Below are 27,327 nucleotides of genomic sequence, written 5' to 3' on the forward strand. Positions count from 1 at the left end.
AGTCCTCTCTTGAAGCTTGGCTAAGGACTACTATCCTTAGGTTGGCAAGAGATTCATTACCATTTATCAGCTATTCTTTTGTGGATTAAAACAAACTTGGTATTCTTAAAACCTAAAACAAGGAAACAAAACAGATTTCCACAGTACTGATGGTCCTGAAGCAACCATGTTAACATCAGTACTTGCTGTGTATTTCCATGAGAAAAAATATTTTCCATGAAGGTACTAAGCAAATATATAATACATACATGCTGACAACAATTTCTGCATAATCTAAATGTATATTTAATGTGTTTTACTGAGTTTTCTTCTCATTCTTCCTCATCAGTAGGAGGTAGTGTACTCTGAAGGTTAACACTATCTAGTGTTTTCATCTTGAATGCTGCATGTGGATCAGGGCACACTTTTTACAAGAGCACGGTGTGAGAGGGCAAGGGGGAACGACATCAAAGTGAAAGAGAATAGGTTTAGATTAGATATCAGGAAGAAATCCTTTACTGTGAGGGTGGTGAGGCACTGGAACAAGTTATCCAGGGAAGTTATGGATGCCCCATCCCTGGAAGTGTTCAAGGCCAGGTTGGATGGGGCTTTGAGCAAACTGGTCTAGGGGAAGGTGTCCCTGTACACCGCAGGGGGGTTAGAACGAGATGATATTTAAGGTCCCTTCCAACACAACCCATTCTGCAATTCTATGTCTTTGGATATAAAATTACATGCTCAGAATATTAACATTTTTTTATAAATCCCGCACCACAGAAAATGTAAGTTACATTCTTTCATCTCTAAAATTCTCTTAATTCAGCTCTTCAGGAAAATTGATTTATTCCTCCATACAACACCAGCAGACTTTTATAAGCCTCCAGTTCTTCAGCAGAATTTAAACCAAGAATCCAATAAAACAGCTATTTAACAAGGCAAAAAATGCAGTATTTTCTTTTGAGATTTAATTTATATTAAAAGTATCCTAAAAAACATTTTCAATAAAACTAAAACATTTAGTGGAGCTCCAACAACTCTCACGTGCCTCCAGAAAATTGAGTCAAGCATGAGAATTTTTTCTTTTTTTTCCTATAAGAAATGGGGGTAGGGGGGAGATAACCAAACTTGTGATTAGACAAATTTGTTAAATTACACCATTGAATGACATATTCTATAATTTTACAGGAACCTTAATGGACATATGAGCATGCAGCATGATTTACATACTTAAAATGAAGATCTTTGAAAGTAAAGTGAGTTTCCACTATTCCTGTAGTTTTCACTCTAGTCCTGAGAACATCCTGTTGAGTTGGAATGTAGCTGGTTTGTGCTATCCTGTCCAAGTCATTCAAGTAACTAAAGGTAAAAATAAACACCGCTTTCAGTTATTCATAAAACAGCAACAAAATAATTACAGAGAATTATAGAAGCACTAGGTCTATTCATTACATTGTGCTTGAATTTTACAAAATAGTTTTTTCTTAGACACAAAAGACACAGTATTCCACTCAAATTTCCATGTTTTTTCGAAATTAGCTTTAGAGACACAACGACACTACATCCTAGATGAAAGGATGCAATTTATTCTACTACAAAGAATTCCTCTTTAGAAATCCTGAAATACAAACATGGTTCCATATACCTCAATGTTATTTGCACTAATTAGAGAACATCTTAATCTTTGTAACCTACTGAGCCAAAGGTTACTTTGAGCCATAAAGCAAATCCAAAATATCTCTATTTGATAATTGATATGGAAAGAATAACTTAGTGTTTTGGCCAGACTTAATGTGTCTAAGAAAATGCCTAATACATAACAATTAACTTTCTATTGAGAATTTCTAATTGCACATATTTTTTACAACTAGCATGTTTTTCATTGCCAAAATTCTTGCAATGTTGGCCAAGTCCAGTATTTATAAAAATCATACAGCTCTTACTTGTATTTTTCCCATAGTAAATAGGGAAGGCATTATGTTTTATTTCCTGTGTAACAAGAAGTTAACAATTTTACAGATACATTTATATGGCTAGAAGAACAGTTTTCTTACGAAACTTGAGGCAGACTTTTAGACAACTTTTGTTGTCTAAAACAACAAAACAGAACACAGGACATTACCACAGGAGAGTATGTGAATCATAAAATGAAGTGCTCCATATAGAAGAAAGTTTATACAAGTGAGAAACAACTTTATGCACTACAAAATACTTCAGGATCATAAAGCTTAAAAAAATTGCACTACAAGGCAGTATCACTGCTATTGCCATTCTTCACCACCTTATATCTTCCCCAGTGGACTCTTCCTTCACTGACTTACTATTACTTGCTGCCACACCATCTTATTTTTGCCTTCCTAGTTCCTTAATATTTTATTTTCTTACTGATGTGCCCCAGCATAAAAGATACATTCTAATTGTTTTTTTGGCTGAACACATTTCCAATAGAGACCATTAATTAAGAATGAAAACACAGCAATGTTGAAATAGGAAAAACTTCATTATGAACATGAAAGTAGTATCCTTGGTAATACAGATACAGATAATGTCACTGTATTTTTGGACATGCTCAGATAATGAAAGCGTACTTTAGTTGTGCTTTTGTAATAGAAATGCTATTAAAGCACCTTAAAGCAATTTTTTTCTTCTTTAAGAGAGTGAAATATGTGGTCAGAATGTGACAAGTTCATAATTACACCACACCTCTTCCTTTCCAACCTCAAAGCTTTGTTGCAGCATTTTGACCCAAGCAGACACTATCTTTGTCCAGATACTTCTATGGTTTCCATCTGCGTGGGAACAGAATTTGTCAAAAGATGACACTTTATACTGCTTTAGCTACTGCTTAGAAGGCAAAGAGAATCTTGTCTGTCACACTGTACTTACTAGGCAGCAGAGTCATTGAGCTGGTATTCTCGAGATCTGTTGAAACAAGCTTGGACTCCACTGTCTTTCCACAGTCTCTTGATAACTCCAGCAAGCTCTGAAGTCATAAATCCTTCTTCTGCTGCTCCAGCCAACACAAACAGCTGACGAGCATCATCCTTTAGGATGTAAACACAAAGTGCAGAGAGAAATATTGAGTAACACAACAGAAGTAATATCACCTAAGAACTACATTTGGCAAATAATTTGCTAAACCTGGTAAATGTGAACATAACCAAACAAAAAAAAAAAAAAGGTGAAAGAAAACAAATAATTTTAGTGTTCTGTATTGGATATAAATTCCCACATTTTTCAACAACAGAAAAAGACTAGCAAACCAAATTTCTCATTAGCTGACAAAGTTTCTCCTCATCTGTTTATAACTTGAGCTAAGTTTTTATACACAGGAGTAGTAAAATATTTTGTGCTCAAACCTAAAGTTAACCATATTTGCTCATAAAATACCACATATTGGATAAAATGGTTACAATACAGACTAGACCCTTCAGAAATGCAAATGTATATTGAATAACTGAATGAAACACATTAATTATTTCATTTTAATTAACTATACAACTTTGAAAATGAACAATAATCACTTCTTCCCAGATCATGCATCAGGAATTAGAAAAACGCTTCCTAGAACATTTCCAGATAAATCAGCTACAAATATTCATTGCCTTAATTATTCTGCAGAGACCAGGTTTTCTTGGTAATGCAATATCAAGCAAACATCAAGATTTTTAAGAGCAAATGCTGGATTTTAAAACTATATATAATAACTGGCTTTAAAAGTGAGGCTAATGGGAGTACAGGATGTAAAGCCACCATTCCCCTTTAACAGAATTCGACCAGTGGATCAGTGACATCCAATTTCTACTGAGCAAGGAAACTTAATGTTAGATATGCAAGGCACTGGAAAAAAGACACAGATTGGTACAGGGAAGATCCACATTAGTACTCTCCTGTGGGTAGCTGCTTGACCTTGGTTATTAGCAGAGTATGATCCAATGCCAAGGTATGTCAACCAGAAAAATCAGCTTGTAACTACTACCCACAGCATGTACTGTTTGTCCAGTAATTAAAAGAAAGAACAATGAACCTGGAAAGGAGGAATGAGAAAAGCGAGACTTAGTTGGGAAGTGAAAGTATTTCGAGAAAGAGGAGGATTTAAAAAAGCAACATGTAAGGCTATTCCCACAAAACAGTATGTGAAGACACATGCAAATCTGTAGAAGAATCTGTCACTTTGCTGTTCAAACACTAAGCAGGGGAAAAAAAGAACATTTTCAGGATAAGCACAGAAAGTAGTGATTGTTCTGAAGATACTGTCCACTGCAGACTTAAATAATCAAAGATTGTGTAAGCTAACAGGGAAATTGTTTACAAATGGATTGAACACTGAGCTTCAGAGGCTGAAAACAAAAGGCTCACAGTCCAGTGAACTCAAGGCAAACTTGAAGAGATTTAAATATATATATGCATTTGTAGGTACAGATATGAAGAACAGGTATCTGATGTAGAGTTGAAAGTGAAAGGTAGAAAACTAAAAGAATATTTGTCCAACAAAAATACTGATTACTATACATACACAGGACAAATTGTGGACAAATAATAAAAATTGAATGGATTGCGCTAATAATTACACATAAAACCCAGAGTGGTAAAGATCAAAGGGTTGGATAACCATATCTCAGGGACTTTAATTTGAGCACTATGCCTGCATAAAAGAAACCTGAACAATTCTGGTCTTGAATATTGATTGTGGATGCAAATGCAAGGACCTACAACTCACAAAAGCATCAAACACTTAGGAAGAGACAATACATTAAGATACATGATAGAAACAGCTTAGAAACCGACAGTCAGTTTTGTCACAAAAGATGATGGCATTTTATACCTAAGATGGTCTGACTTTCATGTATCTCCACATGCTCTCAAACAGGGGGGCAGGGAAAGCGAAGAATAAGAGAAGTGCTTTTAGCTTTTTAAAAGGCCAAACATTAAAATAGAAAATGGCCTCTGTTACCCGGTCTTCCTTTTGCTAAAGATGGCAACTACCACAGACACCACAAGCGAGGCAATGATCAAGTCCTATTTTCATTATTAATCAACGTTAGATACCTTCTTTTAGGTACACTGAAATGGGGCAGCTTCCTCTACAGGTGTCACTCTTTTTAATCAGATTTCATGCATGAGGTTATGTAAAAAAACTGATTTAACCATCTCTCTGACTAGAACAAATCTCCCATTCAGAAAGTGGTCCACAGACCTTTGAAGCACATTCACTAAATGCCTCTCAAAACACAGTTTCTACCTAAACTGTCCTGCAGCACAAAAGAAGACAGACCAGACTTACAACTGACCATTACTGGTCAGCTGCTGGTGTTATCTGTGCTCCCTTGATTCAACAAGTTGAAAAAAGAGAATGGTCAAGTCGCTGCTTTACCATTAGTCTTATGACAGAAATAAGAGTACGTGATTTTCAAAGAAACCTACCCCATTTAGAGTAAAACTCTCAGGAAGTCACTTCAGAAATTTAAGGAGAATAATCTGAATGTAACAGTCTGCAGCAGGAGACACAATTTTGAGCTTCCCCTCCCCCCAAAAGACAGTAAAATTAAAACAAAATAAATTTGAAAATAATTGAGGTATAAACATGCTAGTACTAAAATCTACTGCTAGTGTTCCATAGCAATGTTGCTCTGAAAAAAAGAGAATTTGGTTACCAAAACCTGACTAAGTGCAAAGGGATGGACAGCTATTTTAAGATTATTCCTGCCAGAAGTTTGCCTCATCATTTATATAGCTCTCTCAATTTGAGAAACTCAGATGACTAAAAATTGACATCATATTTAACATAGCCCTCAAAATCTTCTTGTTAGTCATTTTATCTGCTAACACCTAAATTTACTCCTCATCCATTTTCTCTTACTACGCATTTAGTAACTAAGTCTACCATCTGCCTCTCCAACATTAACTGCCAGACTCCAGAGAGGACTGCACAAACACTGAACTAACAAGCAGTGAAACACTGTCGGAGTTCTGCAAAACTTTGTTCTTAAGGGCAGACCACAGGAAACACGAGAGCAAATGTAGAGAGGAATAACCAATGAAATTGAAGCTTCTACTAGTTATGCTTACAACTGAAGAGACATCAGGTATAATTAACATATCTACATAAAATAATGGCTATAATTGGCCGTCAATTAGATTTAAACTTCAGATACAACTTTATGACTCACCATACATCTTATGAATGTGTTCCTTATGACAACCATACAGACTGCATTTCACAGGGTTACTGAATGAATACTCTCTAACATTTATAAGTTGCTTTTCAAGCAACCAATGAAATCTTGAACACAAGACTGTCAAGAATGAAGAATCTATATACTGTTATTTTTAAAGGCCTTCCTCTCCTTCCAAACTCTAATTTCACCTTAAAGTGATGGAAAGAACATATGACAAAATATCTCTCTGACTACCTCACATATTTTTTTCAATACATGAACAGCAAAACCCCTTCTCTACCTTTACTGTGAGACTGCCACAATGCAGCAAACTCCTGCTTCAAAACCATTACTGGTGAGCATTCCGCACTGTGACATTGATTTCTGTGGGAAGGAGATAAAAGCATACATCCAGAACCAAGTTTAACTGCTACTCAGAATAACAACTTTGGGGATCAATTTCAGCACTGCAGCACAGACTGTATACTGTCCTGTAATGTGAGGACAAGCAAAATTGCTTAAGTTGAGCATTTTACAGATATTCCAAGCCTGACCAAATGTGGATGTAATCAGGGTCACAACAGGTAAAAGCATAGGGCTAGGACTGGAGATACCAATAGGTGGAATGCAAAATAAACTCAGAGGCTTGCATGTGAGACATTAAATGAAACAAGATGGAAAAGGTGAAGAAAAGCTTAGGAAAAGGCCTCATTTCTTGGGAAAAATCTCAAGATTGGTATCATGAAAAAATGGGATCCCAGCAGCAGATCCATGCCCATGTCTCTGCTACAAGTAAAATGAAGTCCTCAGCACTGGAAAACAGTATGAAACAGGATCCAGCTCAGAGGCTGGCAATGTTTCAGGCAGTGCTGTTCCTATGACCTAATAGAGAAGTGCAGACAGTACAGTCTAGAAGTAGCTAGATGCCTCCCTATTTAAGCTGTGTTTTTTAAGGAATCTGAAGATGTCTAACCTAAATGACCTAACTAACAGCCCACAAGTCCATACAAATAGAGACATGACCGTGGACATGACAAGACTCACATGTTTAGCTCTCCAAATTTACACAGAATTCAGAAAATAGAACCTAAACCCAATAGTTTTTGTGAATCAACCCAGTGTTCCACAGGTCACCTTACTATGTAAAGACTAAAGGCATTTAGTTTTCAAACTTTATATCTGACAAATATTTCTGAAGGAGATAGTATGGATATTTCAGCTGTATGTGTGTGTGTACTTCAATACTCACAGCCCTGATTGGATCACCAAAGTCTATCTTCAACCTCCCCATTGCTCTAATGATAGCAATAATGGACTGAATGGTGTTACTGTAGACAACAGCTTTGTACTGTTTACATTCTTCTTCTGAATAACCAGCTTCATGAATAATCCTATGGAAGAAAATAAAAATTTAATTCTCTATTCAAATTTTAAAATATTTCACTATCAAAGTATTTTACCACACTTACTTCATTTGCTTGACAATTGTGCTTTTCCCCGATTCACCAGCTCCTGAAAAATAAATGTGTGAAAATTCATTAGACTTCTACTAATCTTTGAAAATAAATTTTCTTTTAGACACTTCACATATCTAACCAATACAAAAACCTTCAACAGGTAAAAGAACATGTTACAAACTGATTCTCAATATAAAAAAAACGCATCTTCAGCTGGAAATTTCAAAATCAAGCCACTTTAAGAACAAATCGTTCAGCTCTAGAAAGTATTTTCTTTTTGCAGTAGTGAGCATAATCTTTACACAGTCTGCTGGTGTTCCTAATGCAAACAGATGATAAGTCGCTCAGCTTCAAAGGGGGGAAGCTCAATTCCTCTAACTGCCTTTTTAATCAAAACCTAACCAAAATCCATTCTTTACACTGTATTAATGGTCTTCCATGTTGCAAATGAACACCTTAAAACTCTTCAAGGCTTTAGTGCTTGTAACCCTCTTTTGAGCCTTGCATGAATAAACCAACAGTCAGCCTACTTTTTGTTAGAACAGATGGCATGAGGTTTGCTAGTCAACCTGATACCATTTTTGGTGCTTAAAAACAACAAAAAGCTATGTTAAAATACAAAGCTTAGAAAAACAGTATCTCTGTCAACAGACAGAGAACAAATGCAGTTTTTGCTGTCTCAACAATCTATCTTTAGTCTGCTTCTTTAAAAGATACATCAAACTCTTAGAGCTGTGGTCTAATCCCTTTAGATGGCACACTCCCAGTTTGCCTGTGGCTAGTGCTGAATTCTCCCTCTTACGGCTCCTCTTTCTCAATATAACTTTGCAGAAGAGAGTATAATCTTCATACAGTCTACAGGTATTTCTAATGCAAAGAGATCACTCACAGTACGATTCCAGTATAACCAAAGAAAACCCTGACCACAGAAAGGCATTGCTAAAAGGCTACACTTACTAATCTCCAAAAAAGGGGCAAGAAAGAGAACCTGAAGCATGACAGTCAACCTCATCTTGGACAAAATAAAGGTTATTGAGAATTGCCAACATGGGCAAACAGCAAAAGTACAAACTACACTTAAGTTTTCTTGAGGAAACAGGAGGGTTTGAGGGTGAAGGACACTAATAGAGAGAATTTAGTTTGACTCTAATAAGGCTTCTGATGCCACCTCCCACAGCATCCCTTGTCCCAAGCTGGATAAGTAAAAACTTCTGCTGTCAGAAAATCTGCCTAGACAGCCACCTTTAAAGGCTTGTGTCAATGGTTTGAAAATTGGAAGGCATGTAGGCAGACTCCAGGAGATGCCACTGGGCTAATGTAGTTTAGCATTTTCACCAATGACCTGACAGTGAATGTAAAATGCTCAAACATCAAGTTTGCAGCTAACATCAGTCTCAGAGGCCAGGAAGTGGTCACAGTGTTAGAAAACAGAGGTGCTATTCAGAAGGTCTGCAACATGCTAGAAGACTGAGCTGACAGAAATCTCACAACACTGAACAGAGACAATTGTGAAGTCCTGCAAGTGGCACAGTGTAACACATCCAATACATCAGATTTGGGACTGATGGGTGAAGGAACAATCATGCAAAAATTCTATGATTCTTTCCACACAAGCATTACGCATGCCAAGGCCATGCTTTCCAGGAAATGGCCAAACACCTGCCTCCCAGGGAGAAGGAAGAAGGGAATTCTTTTTGCTTTGCTACTGTGTGCAAGCTGTGGCTTTCCCTATTAAAACATCATTATCTTGATCCATAAGTCTTCTTGCCTTCCTTCTGTTTTTTCCTTATCCGAAGGGAGAAGACACTGATCACACAGCTGTGTGGGTGTTTGGGTTGATCCTAGCCAGCAGCTTCCACTGCTGCACTGGCAAAAGTGCAGATGAGTCAAAGGACACTGTTCTTCCCCAGCAGTCAGCGTTGATTAAGCTGTATCTTCATACTGTATACAGTTCTCCTCCTCAGCACCCAGTAAATGAGATATTGATAAACTAGACAAAAACCAGCTGAGGGTCACTTAGTTGTTTAGAGGGCATATGACATTCAAGGAAAAGCTACAAGGAACTGGGCTTTTTAATCCTAGAAAGATTGGGGTAGTGAAGAAGGTTGTATGTCTGTACAGTTTCTGTCCTCTCAAGCTTAAGACAGCTTAAAGCAGAAGTAAATTTGTCATACCTATACAACAAAAAGATGTGAGGCAATCAAGAACCTCTAGCACAGGCAATTTCACAGAGATATAAAAGAGGTGGGTGCAGGGAACCTATTCCATGGAAGAGGTTTTACTGCACATAGAGGAAACAGAAACTCAGTTTTGGAGATCTTCAAGTTTCAACTGGACAAGGCTCTGAGTGACCTTATCTATTTTGATGTTAGCCTGACTTTGAGCCAAGGGCTAAACCAGATGACATCTAAAGGTTTCTTCCAACTAATTATTTAATTTCTGTATAACAGAATATTTCTATACTTGTATACTGTATGCTTTTGGATATTCCTCTTATTAAACCGAATACATAGTTTCAAGAGAGGCTCAGCCTGATTTAAGACCGGCTGTCAAAAGCTGTCCCACCTCCTCGCCAGCACAGCTACTGAGGTGGCTACACTTTTCTTCCTCCAACACCAGAGAACGACTGCTGGCACCAAGAGGAACCACTGAGCTCAGAGTTAAGTTAGCCAAGCCCTGTCAGCATCAATCTAGGTTACTTAATGCCATCTTTAGATCATGACCAAGCAAAAGACTTTTTTGTAAATCTGCAAGTTTCTTTATAGAGTAGCAACAGTTCTTAAGACTCTAAACTGCCAAGGAAGTACATTAATATAAAAGAAAACAGAAACACCAGTACAAAAGTAATTGGTTATTTAGACACCTGAAGCATTTATAAACAAAACTAACAATCTCAAAATAGCTAATTATGCATTTAAGCACAAATAGTTGACAAAAGTTTAAAGATTAGCTTTATTAATAAAGCTACTATAATTTGCTTTGGATTAATGTTTTTATTCAAATAATGTGAAGATGGTATATCCCCTGCATTCACAAGCCATTTTGGAGATATTAAGAAATATACTACAGCATATAATTTACATAACCTCATAAAATGTTTTGTTAAAAGTTTATCACATTTGACTAACCAAGAATAATGTCAGTGTCAGGGCTAGTTACAGTATAAACATTTAATTTTTGTCTTACACTTTCTACTCCATTTTGTAAGTCAGATATGCATGTTTCTCTATGGTGTTAGAAATCACATGTACGAAATACCTACAATTATCATAAAAGTATTCTCAGTAACATAACCACAAACACCCATAATACACATAAAGAATAATTAAGTTCCTTATTACAGAATACCTAACATCAATAGTGAGTTCCTGGAAGGTGCCTTCCCATATGTCATTTAATGGAAAACAGAAATGGTTGTGTTTGGTTTGGGTTTTTCTTTTAACTGCACAGCAGCATTCCTAATAATCTTTGCAAAGTAGATGGGAAAATTTCACCTTACTCACTGTCCCATACCAAAAGGAAATTCATTATTTTTGCACTCCTGAATGCAGAACTCTGCCAAGTGTTCTGACAGATACACTTGGTAAATTTTCCTCCATTATCTCAGTGTAAATAAGTTTCCCACACAGCAAAATGAGAAGTAACTCTGGGTTAGAAAGTTTACACAGGAGCAAGCAGTATTAAATATTACATGTGACAGCTGCATATAAAATGTCAGAGCTAGCTATACTGTCACAACCAAACACTACCTAAATTTAGACAGACTTGATTGTATATTCCTCAATCATCTAGTAAAGGATGCTATTTATTGCTTGCTATTTAAGTATAATACTTGATTTCAGGTCACTACTGTCAATTTGAACAGTCTCACTGGCTCTGTTACTATTTATTTATAGCAAAAGTATTATTAATAAAACATAACAGTTCTGCTTAGACTATTATCATACAATTCCTAAATTTAAAAGAATAGCACGCATTTTTTGTTTGCTTACTTTTAAATGAAAGTCTAAGTTAACTCTTAGGTCATTACATTAATGCAAGTTTTAACAACTAATTAGTACTTTCCTCTCTCTTGCACACTTTATGTACTTCATGTGCTCCTCAAAAAGAGGGCAACATATCCTACAAAAATCTAATTTAAAGTAAAGAAATCTAAAATTTTGTTCACATGGTTGAGTAAGAATATAACTTCAACTAAATCTAATATGCTTCCTACACTTGCTTGCCAGAAAGGAGGTAGATCATTACGCTTCATTATGCAGACTGCTAAAGTATGGCAGCAAAGGACATCCAACTTAAATAGCAAAATTTCATATTTTCCCCATTGATTCTACTATAATCTAAAGGGTCTTCTGCATCAAAGTGTAATACTCAGGCTCTACCTTCACTTGTCAATATTTCACAGGTGGTATTGTGCTATCCAGAGCAGTCATTTACCTGGATCCAGCGTGAATCCTGACAGCACTCCATGAATTCAGAGCCAGCACATAAACCCAGGCCTGTGACTAACCCTACCGTACAATCCACAGCACGGTGAATCTGACACTCAGCTAAATAAGAGTGACTAAGCTTGTATTATGATTTATCTTTCAACTTTGGAAATAGAAAAAAATCAAAGCATCTTCATGTTCAAAAAAACCAAAAACCATTTAACAGATCAGTCTCACTGAATCTTCCCTCTGAAGGAACTAAGTAAGACACGCAGAGCTCATATAAATTTTAGAAACAGACAAAGCAATATTTGATTCTCCGAACTGTGACTTGGTCCATTACAGGGGAAAAAAAATTAAAAAGATAAGGGTAGACTTGATCATAAAGTTCTTTTACAACCTAAATGATTTTATCACCCTACAACTCATTACTATGAAATTGTAGCAAGCACCATCTTAGACAAATTGAATATTCTTTCCAAATGGAGCAAGTCTGTGTTTAAAAAGAATTGAAGCATTTAGTAATTTCATTAAAATTAACAGGTAAGCAAAAATGTTACTTTAAACTACTCAGAGTGTCTCATGATTTATTATCCCACACACTGCCTACATAGCAAGCATTCCAGAACTACAAATTTCTGGAACAAATGTTTTATGCACCCAAGTACCAAAACCGCTGCTTGGAAGGGCTGAAATCTTAACAGCAACATTTCTAACTTGTGACACATTTGCTAATTGGTTACTGAAGAAACTAATAAAATACCAAAGTAAAAAGCAATGCAAACTTCCAGTTCACAGTACCCCTCTTAGCAGAAAACCAACTGTCAAGTACAACTATTTCTAATAGAATAAATATACTCCTTGTAACACTAACACAGAAAAGAAAATGCAGAGTAAATTAAAATAACTTAGGAGTTAGATAAAAACTAAAGAGAAAAAATTGGGCTGGCTGGAAATAACACCAAATAAGTCAGACAAAGGAACAGAACCCACAAAGAAGTGGAACAGCCTTGTATGCTGCTAGAAGAGAGTTCAAGTATGGGCAAGAGTAATTAATTTAAAACTTTCAACAGATGTTTGCCAGCTTTTCAGCCTGTAGAACAGGACACTTAGACCAGATTAACTTAAGATACATGTGAAATTTAAAAAACACATTGACTTGTAAATTTTTGGATTCAGGTACTATAAAGTCCTCTCCCCACAACTTTCCTATCCAATTCTGTCAGACACTAGTATTTCACAGTAGAAGGCACAAGCTGAATGGTGACTGTTTCCCAGCTGCCACTGGTGACAACACAAGCTAAACACCCAGTGATTTCTACTCCTTCTGCTATGGGGTCAGCAATCTCTTATAAAAACACATGGCATTGTAGCTTGTAATCTTTTAAATTTATCACCTCATGACACATTACCAGACATGAGATTTAAATTGGAATGCAAGCTGCTAATCAGTGTTACTATGTTCAAAATACATCAATGCTAGTACAAGAAATCCACAGTGGAAACTGCCACAACACACACCAGACGGGCTGAACACCAAGTGAAACATTCTCTGACACCCATGCTGCTCTACCTGCCTCCATTTTTTAAAAATTTTTAACCCCACACTTTTGAAGCCACCCAGCAGTAAGAGTTATCTACCACCACCTGGTATTCTTCTAATTCTGGCCCCAGCAGTTTATGTCCCTTTTCCCCTTCTCAACTGTTTTCCTATGGTCAACCAAAAGTAGATAGTACTCATTACTTCTAAGGTGGCATTAGTCTTGGAATTTCCACAGCTACTGGAATTTGAATGTGCCAGACAACTTTCAACAAACTAAGAATCTGTATGATTAGTATCTGTCAGAAAATATTTCAGTAATTTAGCCATGTAGTAATAGAGTGTGAATCCCAGATTACATCATCGGTTCAAACCAGAGAAGTGACAGATTCTAAAATTATGGCACTGACTCAGATAAAAGATCTGAGATAATTCTCAAGGTTTCAGTAGCTGCATTCTTAGTCCTACAGAAGCAGCATCATGTACACCCATATGCCACTGTCACTTTTGTAAATTCCCTAACAAATCAAGAATTAATTACAACTAATTATTCCTTTCCTAGGTCTTCCGTATTGCTCTTAGTACATGTTTGAAATCAACAGTCTACAATAAAATAGTCAATGTATTATACATAAAACATCATTTAAGAAAACTGCTAAGATAAAATGTTACCTCAAGAAGCAATCAAGTATTAACTCGTGGTAGAATCCTGTATGTTTATTCAGGTCTAGATGTCTAATAGACTGCTCTGAGTTCCTTAAATACCTAGGCTATTACTAGAGCAAACACATAAGCTGGTGATAAAGACAGTATTAACTGGTTTAGTACCAAAACAACAAGGAGAAGGTATGGGTTTATATTCAGTATAACCTCGGGAACCCAATGAATTCTAAAAATAATGCTTATGGTGAAACAAGGAGGGCACAGACTCCATACTGCAAACCTTAAAGTATCTTCTATTCATATCTTTATCTTTAGCAGTATAAATCGAGTTTTGAGCTACCTGTAATTTTCAATTAGTGCCTCATATCTTTTTATGACAGAAGTTTTATGAAAAGTTCTTTTTGCTTAGAACTCATCATGTGATGAGCAGACACCTTAGCAGAAATTATGTGCAATTTTATGTACCACACAAAATTAAATGCATGCAACTTTTGAATTCTATCTAGCTCTTCAAAAACATTCCTATATTCCTCAGCTGTTTCAAATTACTAGCTGCTGCTACTGCTACATAGTATGAACCCTTTTATCATTATGTGTATCATTTATATCACAACTGTATCAGGACTTATTGTCTCTAAAGGAGAGCACCAGTACAATCCCCAGTGTCTTATTGCAAAAACTTTGTGAAACATTCAAAAGGAAATACAGCACCTTGGAATTGAATCTACTTCAAAAAGATGTTTGTTCAGAATGTACAGGAGATCTGTTAAACACCAGTAATATTGCCTTAGACAGGGACAGCACCATTGCAGTTTTTCCTTCAATTAAGATATAGGCACAGCTTCCTTCATGTGAAGTGCCAAACCCAGCAGGACTGTGACATGCTGAGACACAAAGGTTTGGAAATAAATGTCTTACTTATGCAAGAAATTAAACACAGGAGCTAATGCAAATTTGGAGATGAAAACCACTTAGTAATCATGCTTGCTGCCCAGCAACTACATACCACACCACCAGCAGCTACACATTTGTGGCTCCAGGTTGATCTAGGATGTCAATACTGACAACAGCTTGATAAGATCAGCAGTTGGCTACTTAAATGTATCAAAGGCCAGCATTCCTTCTATTGTCTAAAATACTTGGGAATCTCCTCAAAATTTGAAGTCCAAAAACTTGTTAGTATTTCAAATGGAACTTCAATATAGCAAAAAACTGATCTCCGCTACAAAATTGAAATAAGATTTAAATTTGCTACTTAAAAAAAATAAAAGGGGCTTTCTTCTTCCATACAAAGCAGTATGCTCAGAAACAATCACTGCATAATTAAAAATTACAGTATAAAAGAACTTGATTGAAGACCTTTTTCAACATGAGTTTGAGTGGTTATTGTGTATGAGCCCAATCCAGGAGATAAAGGCTAACTGCTCCTACAGAAAGAACCATCTCCTTTACTCTTACAATGTTTACCAAGAGAGTCACCATCAATTTCTGCCAACGGAGCACAGCATGCCCCATACAGACTTCCAAATATATATATCTAATAAACCTCTAGAAATCCAGAGTCCCCTGACATTGCTCTCGTTAGTGTGGTTTGCCTTTTACTGTGCACCACGCTATAAATACAATGTGCAAAGGTGGCAGGTTCAGAGATACCAGAGCAAATTTACTAAGCACGCTATCATTAATCACAATCAAAAATGCATTATAAAAAATTCCCCACTGCAACAAAGGCATATTTTATGCAGATTGTTCTGGCAGAGAGATACAACAAAAGAACTTGGAATTAAGAGCATATCTTCACTGCAGGCTCTGCTTCCAATTCAGAACAACACTACTGTTGTTTTATGTACAATTTTGACAGAACCTACTGTCCCAGCTACGTCATATTACTATGTAACCGTACAAAGAGATGGGACAACCAGAAAACTGTGTGTGCATTTCTACCAAAATAGGAAAAAGATATCTCATGTAAATCTCAACTGAATTTATTCAAAGCTCTGCTTGTCACGAAACACCAAGGCCTTATTTGCAAATGTGATAAATGAGTACTGTTGAAGTTTATACCAAGGCAAATGCAATTACACTAAAGGTTGTCCCACTACTGTAGAAACAAAGCAATAAGCTTCAGTTCATGTAAATTTTCAGTATTCATCCACACCTAAGTTAACAGTGTTTTCATCCTGTAGCTCAAGGACTAAGACCTACAAAAACAAGGAGAATAAGCACACTAATAATTGAGCTAAATTCACTGCAATGTCTTCAACTCCACCAGAACCTATATGGACTTAAGCTGAGAGAGATTAAAATGTAAAAATATCCTAGATATCAATAAATTATCTTTTTCAAATACAAACATTTTCAAAACTCCTATTTGTATTTGAAGCAAGAAAGAAAATTCATGAGCATAGTCAATTATATTTTTTCTTACATGCACATGCATTTTGCATAAAAAACTACCCTCAAGCAGGGCGAAAAGTACTTTGAAAAAAATCTGGCTTTTTTGGCTTGTTGCTTAAATAGAATTTGTATTTAACCAGTCTCATATTAAACTGAGACAGCTTTAAAGTACATAAAAATTTCAACCTCTTCCAAGAGACAGTTGCACCCAATAATCCCAGAAGCAAGGAAAAAGACAGACACCTACATACATAGCAGCCTGTTAGGCCTCAAATATGTAATCAAAGGCTGATCTAACGTAACCCCAAATGCTTCTATGTTCTAGAACAGCAGATAGAGAAAATAATGTAAATAGTCCCTCATCTAGGAATTAGATGACAGCCTTTGCTTGCTAACACTGTGGCCCTAAAGCATATTAGAAGGAATCCCTGTCAGTGATTTAAGAGCTTTATGCTTAAGCATTATATGCTTTAGAAAGTATATAACAGTTTTGCCAAGAGTTTACCAGATTTATTAAGGATCTGCTTACAGCTGAGAAATCCACTTTCAAAATGCTTCAAGAAATATTTAATGCATCAAGAATACAGACAACACTTCAATGAAAAGATTAGCAACTTACGCTCAGTCTACCACTTTATAAAACATTACTGGTAGACCTGAAACCAATAAGAATTCAAAACAACATTTCATTAAATAAAATCTATAAATACTCAAAACAATTGTCTGGTTGACGCGATATTTTTTTAATTGCAAGACCCATATCTCCAGTAATAGAAAGTTTTAAAATTGTATTCCAGTACTACATTCACACTGTATTCTATTTTAATATTGCTACAACTTTACTGTTGCCTCCATTCTCTACTGTTTGGACAACTGGGCTGGCAGAGGTACTTCTTGCCCACTACTATCCTGCATTCTTCACCAAGTGCTAGGTAGAGGGGGATTCTACCTAGTCAAGCCTACAATCTTCAAAACAGAAGAGCATGAGGAAGCACACATCTGAGACTCCCTGGATTTGGAATGAAAAGAAACTCCTACCTCTGACTTGCAATCAGCACATTCCTCAAGGCAGACTGGCTCTATCTCCTATTGCAGCAATGAAGTATTAAAAAAGTGGGTTTTGTATAGAGTTTAACATGTCTACCAAGTGCACCTTGCAGGTGAACACGATTTCACATTATTCCTAATCCAATTCCACAGTGAACTGTGACACAGAAATACAGAAATTGAAAGCATCCTATTCTGCACCCATTTTCCCCTCCACCTGCATACAGTACATATCTCTGCTTCTCATCACGCTTTTAGTCAGGTCCTCATCAGATCATTACGAAATACCAGTTGAATTGACCACTCTAGCAGCAAAGTAAGTCCAATCAAGCCAGCCAGTCTGACTACTTAAACAGCAAAAAACTGAATTAAGCATTTAAAAATGACAGGGAGAAGGCAAAGCCATTCAGCCAGATGCTGCAAGAGCACTCTCCTTTTTACCAAGACAGAGCTTCTAGAATAGCTCTGCTTCTTGTAAGACACCATCCACTGTGTACTTCCAGAATTCCAATACAGATTTAGAAAGTACGCAAGAACCTCTTGAGTTTTACTGGAAACTATTAAGAAAGTCCCAGAGATACAGAATGTCCGTACAACTGTGATTGATAAAAACGTGTATTATGATGCAAACAACTACAATAGCTTCATCCATGTAAAAAACCCCACAAGTTGTATACAAAAATTATTTCATCAACTTTGCAAAAAGAAAGATGGGATTACAGGTAGCCATTTGATTACAACAGTATTTTCATTTTAAGAAATAGGTCATATTAAATTCTAGACAATATTAATTATAAACCTGCTTCACAGTTTCAACAAGAATTTTCATTACAGTACATTGATTACTTCTATAAAAGCAATCTGCTTAGGGCAATGATTGTAAAGACTTCCTGTCCATCCTGGTTGCCTAGATACTGTTATATTCCACTAAAGATTTAATCAGGTATCTTCACTAAGTATATTACTCACTACAAAGGCAACGCTACTTTTTCATACATTCTTCTTAGAAATGTAATGAGGTACCGTGTATCAGAAGTTGAAGTACAGTATATTTGAATGGTGTTGATTCCAAGTTGCTTCACAGAAAGTAATTTCTAATTTCAGTATCAATTTTATAGGTACATACAATATTGAAGTTTACATGTATCGGTAAATATAAATACAGAGCACCCATATAAGCATACATCTGCAATGTATGCTTACATGGGTGTATACATATATGTAATATAAATAATGTATACATATATGTATACATTACATATAATGTAATGTATACATATATGTAATGTAATATATATGTAATGTATACATCTGTAAGTCAACACAGCAACTTGATTATCAAGTTGCTACCAAAACATACCAGAAGTGGTCTTATTTAAAGCTTCAATGACCCTTCAATTACCAAAGCCAGAAAACCAATTTACTTGCTTATCACATGTTTAACAAGAATCTACTTGCTTATCACATGTTTACAAGTCCCTTATTTAAAGAATTGGTTCTTAACTGTTTTATGGCAATTAGCCCCATCAGCTGAGATCCTGAAAGAATTATACCAAGAGTAACTCAAAAAATAACACAGAAATACATTTCAAGGGAAGGGGTAGCCAGCAATTAAACCTAAATGAAACAAAGTCAAAATCTAACCTCAACAGGTAACATACTTCCAAATCAAGGATTGGTGCACATGGGTATCTGTGACTCGAGGTGATACCTAGGCCTACAAGCTTTAAGCTATAGATAACTCCAGAGACCTTGAAGTTGGCTCCACAGTTTTACAAACTCTCAGTGCAAAGCCATGATAATGGGAAACATCTTCCAGGTCTCCAACTCTAATACTTCTTACACCTATACTGTGAAAGAACTAAGAGCAGACACAACCATTGGTAATTAGTCCACAAAATCACTCCTTTACTTCCCATCCTTACTAAGAAATCTTATTTTGTCTAGTCTGCTTCTACTTGATAGTCAAGGAGAACAAAACGTTTTCTATTAAGAAAAGAGGAGTTCAGTTCTCACAGCAGAAGAAATTCCTGGTACACTGAAGAGACTCAGCAAAACCAGTTTATTTTTGTCCTAACAGTCTAAGTTCAAAATCTTAATTATTCTTCCACTCAGAAATGTCACTAAGTTAAGCCACTTCAAAAGTTGGATTTTTCCCAACAGTGCACTCTAAACTTTTCACTCTCAGAAGTTCAAAGTTCTGAATTTTTCAACTGCTCTACATACTGTACCAACTTCAATACTTTGTGGATACAAAATCTCTCATGTAAAGCCAAAGAAGTTCCATTTACAGACTAATTCTGTAATTTACATGAAGTCTGAGGTAACAGTATGGCACTGAGCAAACAAGGGGAATAAACAGAACAGTAAACCTGTAATAAACAGTAAAAGCTGGACAATGACTAAGATTCACCCCCAGAATAGGAAGTTTTCATTAATACAGGTTCTCCTACACTTGTCCTGGGAAAAAACCCCAAAACTTTTAATAGCTAATTATCAAGTCAGTTCAGATCTTTATTTCAGTGTTTCCATGGCAAAAAAGCCACAAAACTCACACTTAACAGAACATCTTAAATACCTGTTTTGTACATCCACGTTTGTACCACAACATTTGCCAGATAGCATGTTACAGGAAACACTGCAGACATCCATCAGGCTAGACAGCAAAACTGACTTCAGAATTTTATGCCCTTTAAGCCAGACTCATGGCTTGGTTTCAAATTATTTAGCCGGACTTTAGGATATGCTGGCTACTCAATTAGTCCTTCTCAGAGTACCAAAACAACTAGAGGGTAAAATGTGGCAGCAAAAGAACAACCTACTTTGGCAATATGAGTATATAAATCACTACAGCCTAACTGTAGCACCGAGTCCCAAATTCAAGTTGTGCCAACACAACTATGCAGGGAGATATACTGTAAACTCTAGTTCTGATGAGAGTTAAAAATAACTTCACAAAAGGAGGTTAGCTGAAATACATAATCATTTTGGTAATATAATCTATAGGACACAATAAACTGTCATATATGACAATGATACAATAAACTGTGCTGTCAGAAAAAAGTAGGAGGACACTAATTACATCATAGCATATTACAGAATTTAGGAGCAGTCTTGAGGTACCACTGATGCTGGCAGCGGACAACTTACCAAAAAGTACCTTACTACAGCCTCCAATTTGGCAGATGAAAAAAAAAACAACAAAAAAACCAGCTTTGTTTTTGAAAGAAAAGTTGAAGAAAAGCCATTTCTTAAGTTTAAACTGTTTTCTAATTCTTAAAACATAAAAACACCCCAAACTCTTAATACCTGGTACAACAGATAATTAATTTTTATGTATCCATAACTAGACTTTTTAATCAAGATTTTAAAAAAGCAAAGTCACCACTACTGGTATCATAAAATAGCACATAACGCAGTTTCTCTTTAGCCCTCCCTAAAACAATATGTACTCAAGTAAATTTTGTCTTAAGAATGGTAAAGAACTAAAACCATGATACAATGATAGAGAGATTACAAAGTAATTTCCAAAAAGAAGCAACACAATAATGCAACAGAAGACCTGAAATCACTAAAGACAATTTGTACTGAAATCAATACACACACTAAAGACTGTTATTATGACATTGTAAATTTTTATACCAACATTCAAGTAGAAGGAGACAAACCTAAAAGAACCCAAACTGCAATTACACAAACAGAACCATAACTGAATGGCTGTGTTTTCTGCACACCCCTGAGTCTCCTTTCACAAAAGCAAGGGGGATTATTACACTATGAGAATCTAGTAATTCTACATAAATAACATCCTGATTGGCAGTCCAATTGTATCATATTAAAATGCAAGAGAGCTCCTAGTTTAGAACTCCTGCTAAATCTAAGCAGACAGGCAGAAATGGGGGGTGGGGGTGTTCACGCTAACACAGACAAGACCAACAACCAGAAAAATCAAAATCAAACATTAAACACTTCTTTTAGGTTTCACAAATCAGCTTCTAAATAAGAGGTGAACTTTGTAAATATCTGCAGATAGCTGTCTCTGAAGGCATGACAGGAAATATTTTGTTAGAAATGTTTTAGACTAGACTGGCATAATTTATGAAGGCGAGGTCAACATTTCTGAAATGTGCAATACTTGTTTGTGAGAAAAAGGCTTTTTTGAGAGCTTCCTTAAGTTCAGACTTCTAAAGTCTTTCTTGTCTCCAAGTGTGGAGAAAGATGATACTCTGGAGGAAAGGCAAGAGAAGTAATGGCACAAACAGAACAAATGTATTTTTTCAGTACAATGTGCAATGAGGACTGGAGGAAGCCAGGTACTGCCAAGCAATGTGAGAATCATGCTGCTGAAAAGATGAGTATGCAGCAGGAGCAGACAGAAAGACACAGGTCTGTAACAAAAGAAAAGCAGACAGAAAAAGATGCCTGAGATGTTAAGAGTTAGAAAAACAACTAAATAGAAATGTTCTAGTTACCATCTTAAGGAACAGGAAACTGCAATGGAAAAGATAAAATGCAGTATTGCCTTAAGTTAAATGTCACTTATCTTTAAGAACATGACATGCACATGTTCCAGTATGAATCACAAGGATCTATTCAGAAATATGAAAAGTGGCTCTGCTGGTCATGAGGTGAAGGTATCCATTGAACTTAAATCTACAGCCGTGATTATCCAGAAAGGAGAACAGACAATTACAGCTGTCAAATACATGGCCTGTGACCTCCTGGATCCCAGGACCCACTCCTAAAGAATGTTTAAGATATATCTATTGCCTTTTTCATTCAAGATACAAAGAACCTTAACACCAAATTTGCTGTATTAGGTGAAGAATGAGATAATTCATAAGACAAAGTGCTAATGCTGTAAACACATGGTGCCAATTTACATGTATTCATAAAACCTGATGAGTTAACCTCATACCAGAAGGCACTCTACTAAATGAAGTACTGCCTGCTCTCCTGCCGTTGACATAAATTCAGCCTTAGTGCTCCAGCCAATTCAACAGAAATGCACTTGCAGATGCACACCTGACTGGGATCACATGTCTATTAATGCAGCACACAAATCGGTCACTCAGAATCACCACCTCCCACCATGAGCAGAATTACATTCACTCCGCAAGCATCACTAGAATTTTTATTTGTTGAATATTAAAAGTTAAGAAACAATGAAAATAAAAACCAACTTGGGTTTACTTCTTTCTCTGCCTGGAAGCCAGCCAAAATACAAACTGCTTTTCAAAAATCTTACACTAAGTGCATGAGTTTGTCTATAAAAAAAGCAGCAACAGAAAATACAAGAAAAGAAAACATTACTTCAGTTGGGACACAGAAGTTTAGGAACCATTACCTTGTCATAAACATTAAAGTGCTTAATGAAAAGTATATATTTTATATGTTGAACTTGTAGTGTTGGCCAATATACTATATTGCACTTATATTTTTTCGTTGAGTTCTCATGAAACTGAAGTATTTCTTTGTCAAACATTGATAGAAAATAGTATTAAAGTAAATAAGCTTGTTTATGTAATGATTTTAAAAGATAAAATCGTCAAATCCCACGTAAAAACAAGCATTTTCCATCTGGCTTACCAACTATAAGCTCAAATTCAGCTTACTTCTAAGAATGATGGTTCTCAGAAATTTTCCAGGAATGGTTCTCCTGCTGTTGGGGTAGCACACCGAAGTGCACAGAATTACAAAGTTAGAATAGCTATATATGGATAATATTTAGAATCCAGTATTTTTATTCCAAATTACCTGCATTTAAAATGTAATAAGTGATGAACCAATTTATAGATATGATAAAAGAACTTAGATAATCCAGTTCAATAGTATTTTGCACAGATTAAATATATCTGCTTATTCCTAGAAACAGGACAATAAAATATAAATCTAACATGGATCAGTGATCTTGTTCACAGTGATGGTCCAAGTACAACAATATCACATCTCTCACAATTAAATCGCTGCATTTTCCTGTTTTAGAAAAAAAATTCAGAAAAGCATATAATGGAATAAATTAAATTTCCAGTCTAGAAATAGATGGATTTTATTAACACATCTTCCCTCAATTGAGCATTCTAGCTCAAGCTTCAGTAGGATTCTCTAGTTACCATACAAAAATACAATTTTTATAGATGTTGGAATAAACCTGATTTATTGGGTCAATAATAATAACAGGTATACAGCTACATGACCTTTTTCTACATAAACAAGGTGTTTCAGATGCCAATCACACATTGCATTTTCCTGGCAGCAGACCACAATTTGTAATTTTCCTTTTACTTCAGTATCTTTTTAGCAGGACAAATCCATAAATAGATGCAGGAGTACAACAGAGTAGATGATAAACTATGACATGTGGGCTGAACAAGGAATCGGGAAAGTGAGTGGTGAGAAGACAGTGACTCTAGTGGAAGTAACTTTAAGTAGTTTTGCCATCAGATTAAGCATTCACATCACATTCAAGACATCTGATAGACTTGCAAGGAATAGGAAGAGAAAACCTTTCATTCCAAAACAAGTGAAATACATCCCTGCATCCAAGGTGTATGCACAAAACCTCATCCAGAGTTCACTAAACATTTAGGTAATCTTTGTTAAACAATCACTGGTCCGAGGAGAGGCCAGGCTGCCAGCCTTCACACCTCTTTTTAGTAGGGGAGAGGGGAGAGGAGAAAGCAAGCTGCTGCTCAGCACACTAGGAGAGCCCACACCTATTTCACCATTTGTTCCATATTCTTAGATTTCATGAGATTCCAGCAGAAAGGCTTTTCAGCATTAGAAACATAGAATTTATAAAACTGAAGCTTGTAACATAGGGCTTTTTATGCAAGAGCATTAAAATAGTGACGAAATACATATTAGAATAAATCATCTCTAAACAGACTTCATCTACATCCAAGGAATATGATGAAAAATACAAAAACAAGTACCAAATTGTAGGCACTACAAGGTCCATACAGAACAGCAAAACACTGAACATTTTTTTCAAATGCCTTGCCAGAAGACACATAAAGCACTACTTTGCCACTTTTTAAAAAGGAAGCAACATCTTCTGCAGTATTACTATTATCACATACAGGAAAACCTTTCCATACAACAATCTGAGGATTCCAAAGGCGTAGGCACAGTACCAACCCAAAACCTAACACTTCCTAGAAAACAAATTAAAGCTTTTGTTTCTGGATTATCTCACAAGTAAAATTTTGAATCTATAAACACATTTTAGGACCTTTGTTTTTCCACACTAGGTTTCATTTCTTCATCTACAATGAAAGTTGCTCAGTCTTTTGTCCCTTTCTGGAGCCATCTTAGAATTCAGCAACAGAAAGTTATTTAAGAGGTCTACTACGTTTGTAGTGAAGAGAGCAAAATCAATGTCGAGGGGAGTGAGAAACTGCGCAGTCATTTAAAAAGTTTGCCTGGAACGTCAGCTCTGAGAGGGAAGCTGCAACTCAACAGCTATTTTAACGCACTATTAGAAAGATCCTGTCTGGTTTAGCTACACAAAACACACTGCGAAACTCCCTAAAACATTAATTCAATGCAAATCTTGCAGCATTCAGCTGTCCCCAACCTACAGTAATTTCAGTCCTGAACAAACGTATTCTGATTAAAATCCTCGTTTCCTTTTTTCTTGCAATTTTAAAAATAATCTTATCTTACTTATCTTCACGCACAAGGACATCTTAAAACACAAAAAAAGGCGAGCTTCAAGTACTTGTGAGCAAAACTCACGAAGACACGACCGCACGTTATGAGTCACTATATTACACATCCAGTACCTCCATCAAGGTGATACTTCCCCTTGTCAAATCTCAGAAATATAAGCAAGACCCACAACAAAAAAATAAAAAAAAAAAAACCCATAACAAAACAAAAAAAAACAATTCAAAAGGCTAAACGGTGCTTTGTCTTTTGTTCTTTTGACACTTTCTATACTTTACTCACGTAGTAACAGTTTAGGACATGTTCGGGTCTACAAGAAACATTAAAATATCGCCCAATGTAACATTTCCTTCCTTTCAACAGAGGAACAGAGGATCCAGGTCAGAACTTTCAGGCGCCTATCCCCGTCCTATGGCAGTCAGGGCCCGGACAGACCATGCCGTGCCGCTTCCCCAGGGCGCTGCCTCTAATCCCTCAAGCAGCCGAGGCGCCCACCTGCTGCAAGGAGCTGCTGTGCCTCCCGCGACCCCCAGAACTTTTGAGAGGCCGCAGCACGTATCTCGGGGTCTTGAGGGCAGCATCGCCCCCCGCCCAGCCCGGCGGGCACCTGCCCCTCCTCGGGAGGCGAGAGAGCTTCGGGGGGGAGCTGCCTCAAGAGGAGCTTCCCCTCACGGCATCCCTTACCTAAGAGGAGCAGCTTCACTTCCCTGGCCGCCTTCTCGCCGTCCTCCCGCAGGTTTCTGTCGATCATTTTGCTCCTCTCCACCGCCGCCTTGTCCTCGGCGCTCAGAGTGCAGCCCATCTTGGGAACGGACTGTTGGGCTCCACCGGGAGAAGAAAAGCAGGGAGCGGCGGGGTTCGGCGCCGGGAGCGGCGGGGAGGCGCTGAGGAGGGAGAGGGAGCGAGTGCTCCCCGCTCGCCCTCTCCTTCCCCCGCTCCCTCACCTGGGGCGCAGCGGCGTCGCGAGTACGGCGCGCCGGGTTCCGCTCACGGCCAGAAGGGGAGGCGGCGAACGGGAAGGCGCGGGGAGGCTGGGCCGGGGGAGCGCGGAGCGGGGACAGCGCGGCTGCGGGCGGACGGACCGAGGCCTCGCACCGGGGCCGCCGCTCCCGCCGCTCCCGCCGCCGGCCCTCAGGCTGCTGCGCGCGGCACCGCCCCCGCCCCGCCGGAGGCGCGCGACCGCGCGCGCACCGCCCACGCCGGGAGGGAGAAAGGAGGGGCGCGGGGAGCGCGTGCACGGCGCGGAGAGCAGCGGGCGCGGCTGCGCGTGCGCAGGGCGGCGGGCGGGGCGATTTGGGGCGGGGGGCGGGATGGGGGCGCGCAGCGGGAGCGGGACGGGAATGGGGCTGAGAGTGCGGGCACGGCAGGATCGGAACGTGAACGGGGTGGGAAACGGGGGCACAGAGGGAGCGGGACGTGAACGGAGCGGGAAAAGGGGCACAGCTGGAGCGGAACGCGAACGGGGCGGGAAACGGCGCGGGTCGTGACGCCCCCGGGCACCTGCCGGCCGGGGCGGGGCGGGGCGGGGCGGCCGTTGAGGAGTCGAATTTGAACGGCTCCGCGCGCGGGAGGCTTCGCTGCTCGGCGGGGCGGGGGAGCGCCGGGCGGGGCTGTGCCGATATCCGCAGGGTACGGAGCTCAGATCCTCGTCCCCTCCCGCCCTGGCCCCGCATCCCGCTACTTCCCGCTACTTCCCGCTGCCCGCATTCAGGAAGCGTCCCGGGGTTCAGCCCCGCCGGCCCTCGGGAGGGGCAGCGGCAGGGCTGGCTCTTACCTGGACCGATCAGTCAGCAGTACTTTTAGCCCACGAATACAAAGCCAAACGAACCATCCCACCTCACGTCTCAAAGCTGCTCATCCCGCTCTCTTTTCCTATGGACCTTACTTCGTCCGTGTATTTAAGTATCTAAATGGGGGAGGGAGTGCCAGGAGGATGGAGCTGGGCTGTTCCCGGTGGTACCAAGCAACAGGATGAGAGGCAACAGGCA

At 38.1% G+C, this 27,327-nt stretch overlaps 1 protein-coding gene across 1 annotated transcript in view; it reads right to left on the minus strand.

The window, feature by feature from the left end:
* GNAI1 (G protein subunit alpha i1) overlaps window positions 1–26,507 on the minus strand; it is a 32,812-nt gene extending 6,305 nt beyond the window's left edge. Inside the window, exons 1-5 of the mRNA XM_085083679.1 lie at window positions 26,024–26,507; window positions 7,604–7,646; window positions 7,384–7,525; window positions 2,863–3,020; window positions 1,207–1,335 (exon numbers count right to left, since the gene is read on the minus strand). Of these exons, the coding sequence (XP_084939805.1) occupies window positions 1,207–1,335; window positions 2,863–3,020; window positions 7,384–7,525; window positions 7,604–7,646; window positions 26,024–26,141 (590 nt within the window). The 5' untranslated portion in view covers window positions 26,142–26,507. The remainder of the gene's footprint in view (window positions 1–1,206; window positions 1,336–2,862; window positions 3,021–7,383; window positions 7,526–7,603; window positions 7,647–26,023) is intronic.
* Window positions 26,508–27,327: the final 820 nt, after the last annotated feature.

This window comes from Lichenostomus cassidix, chromosome 1Aa (assembly GCF_008360975.1).
Source record: "Lichenostomus cassidix isolate B80296 chromosome 1Aa, HeHo_3.0, whole genome shotgun sequence".
Classification (NCBI taxonomy): domain Eukaryota; kingdom Metazoa; phylum Chordata; class Aves; order Passeriformes; family Meliphagidae; genus Lichenostomus; species Lichenostomus cassidix.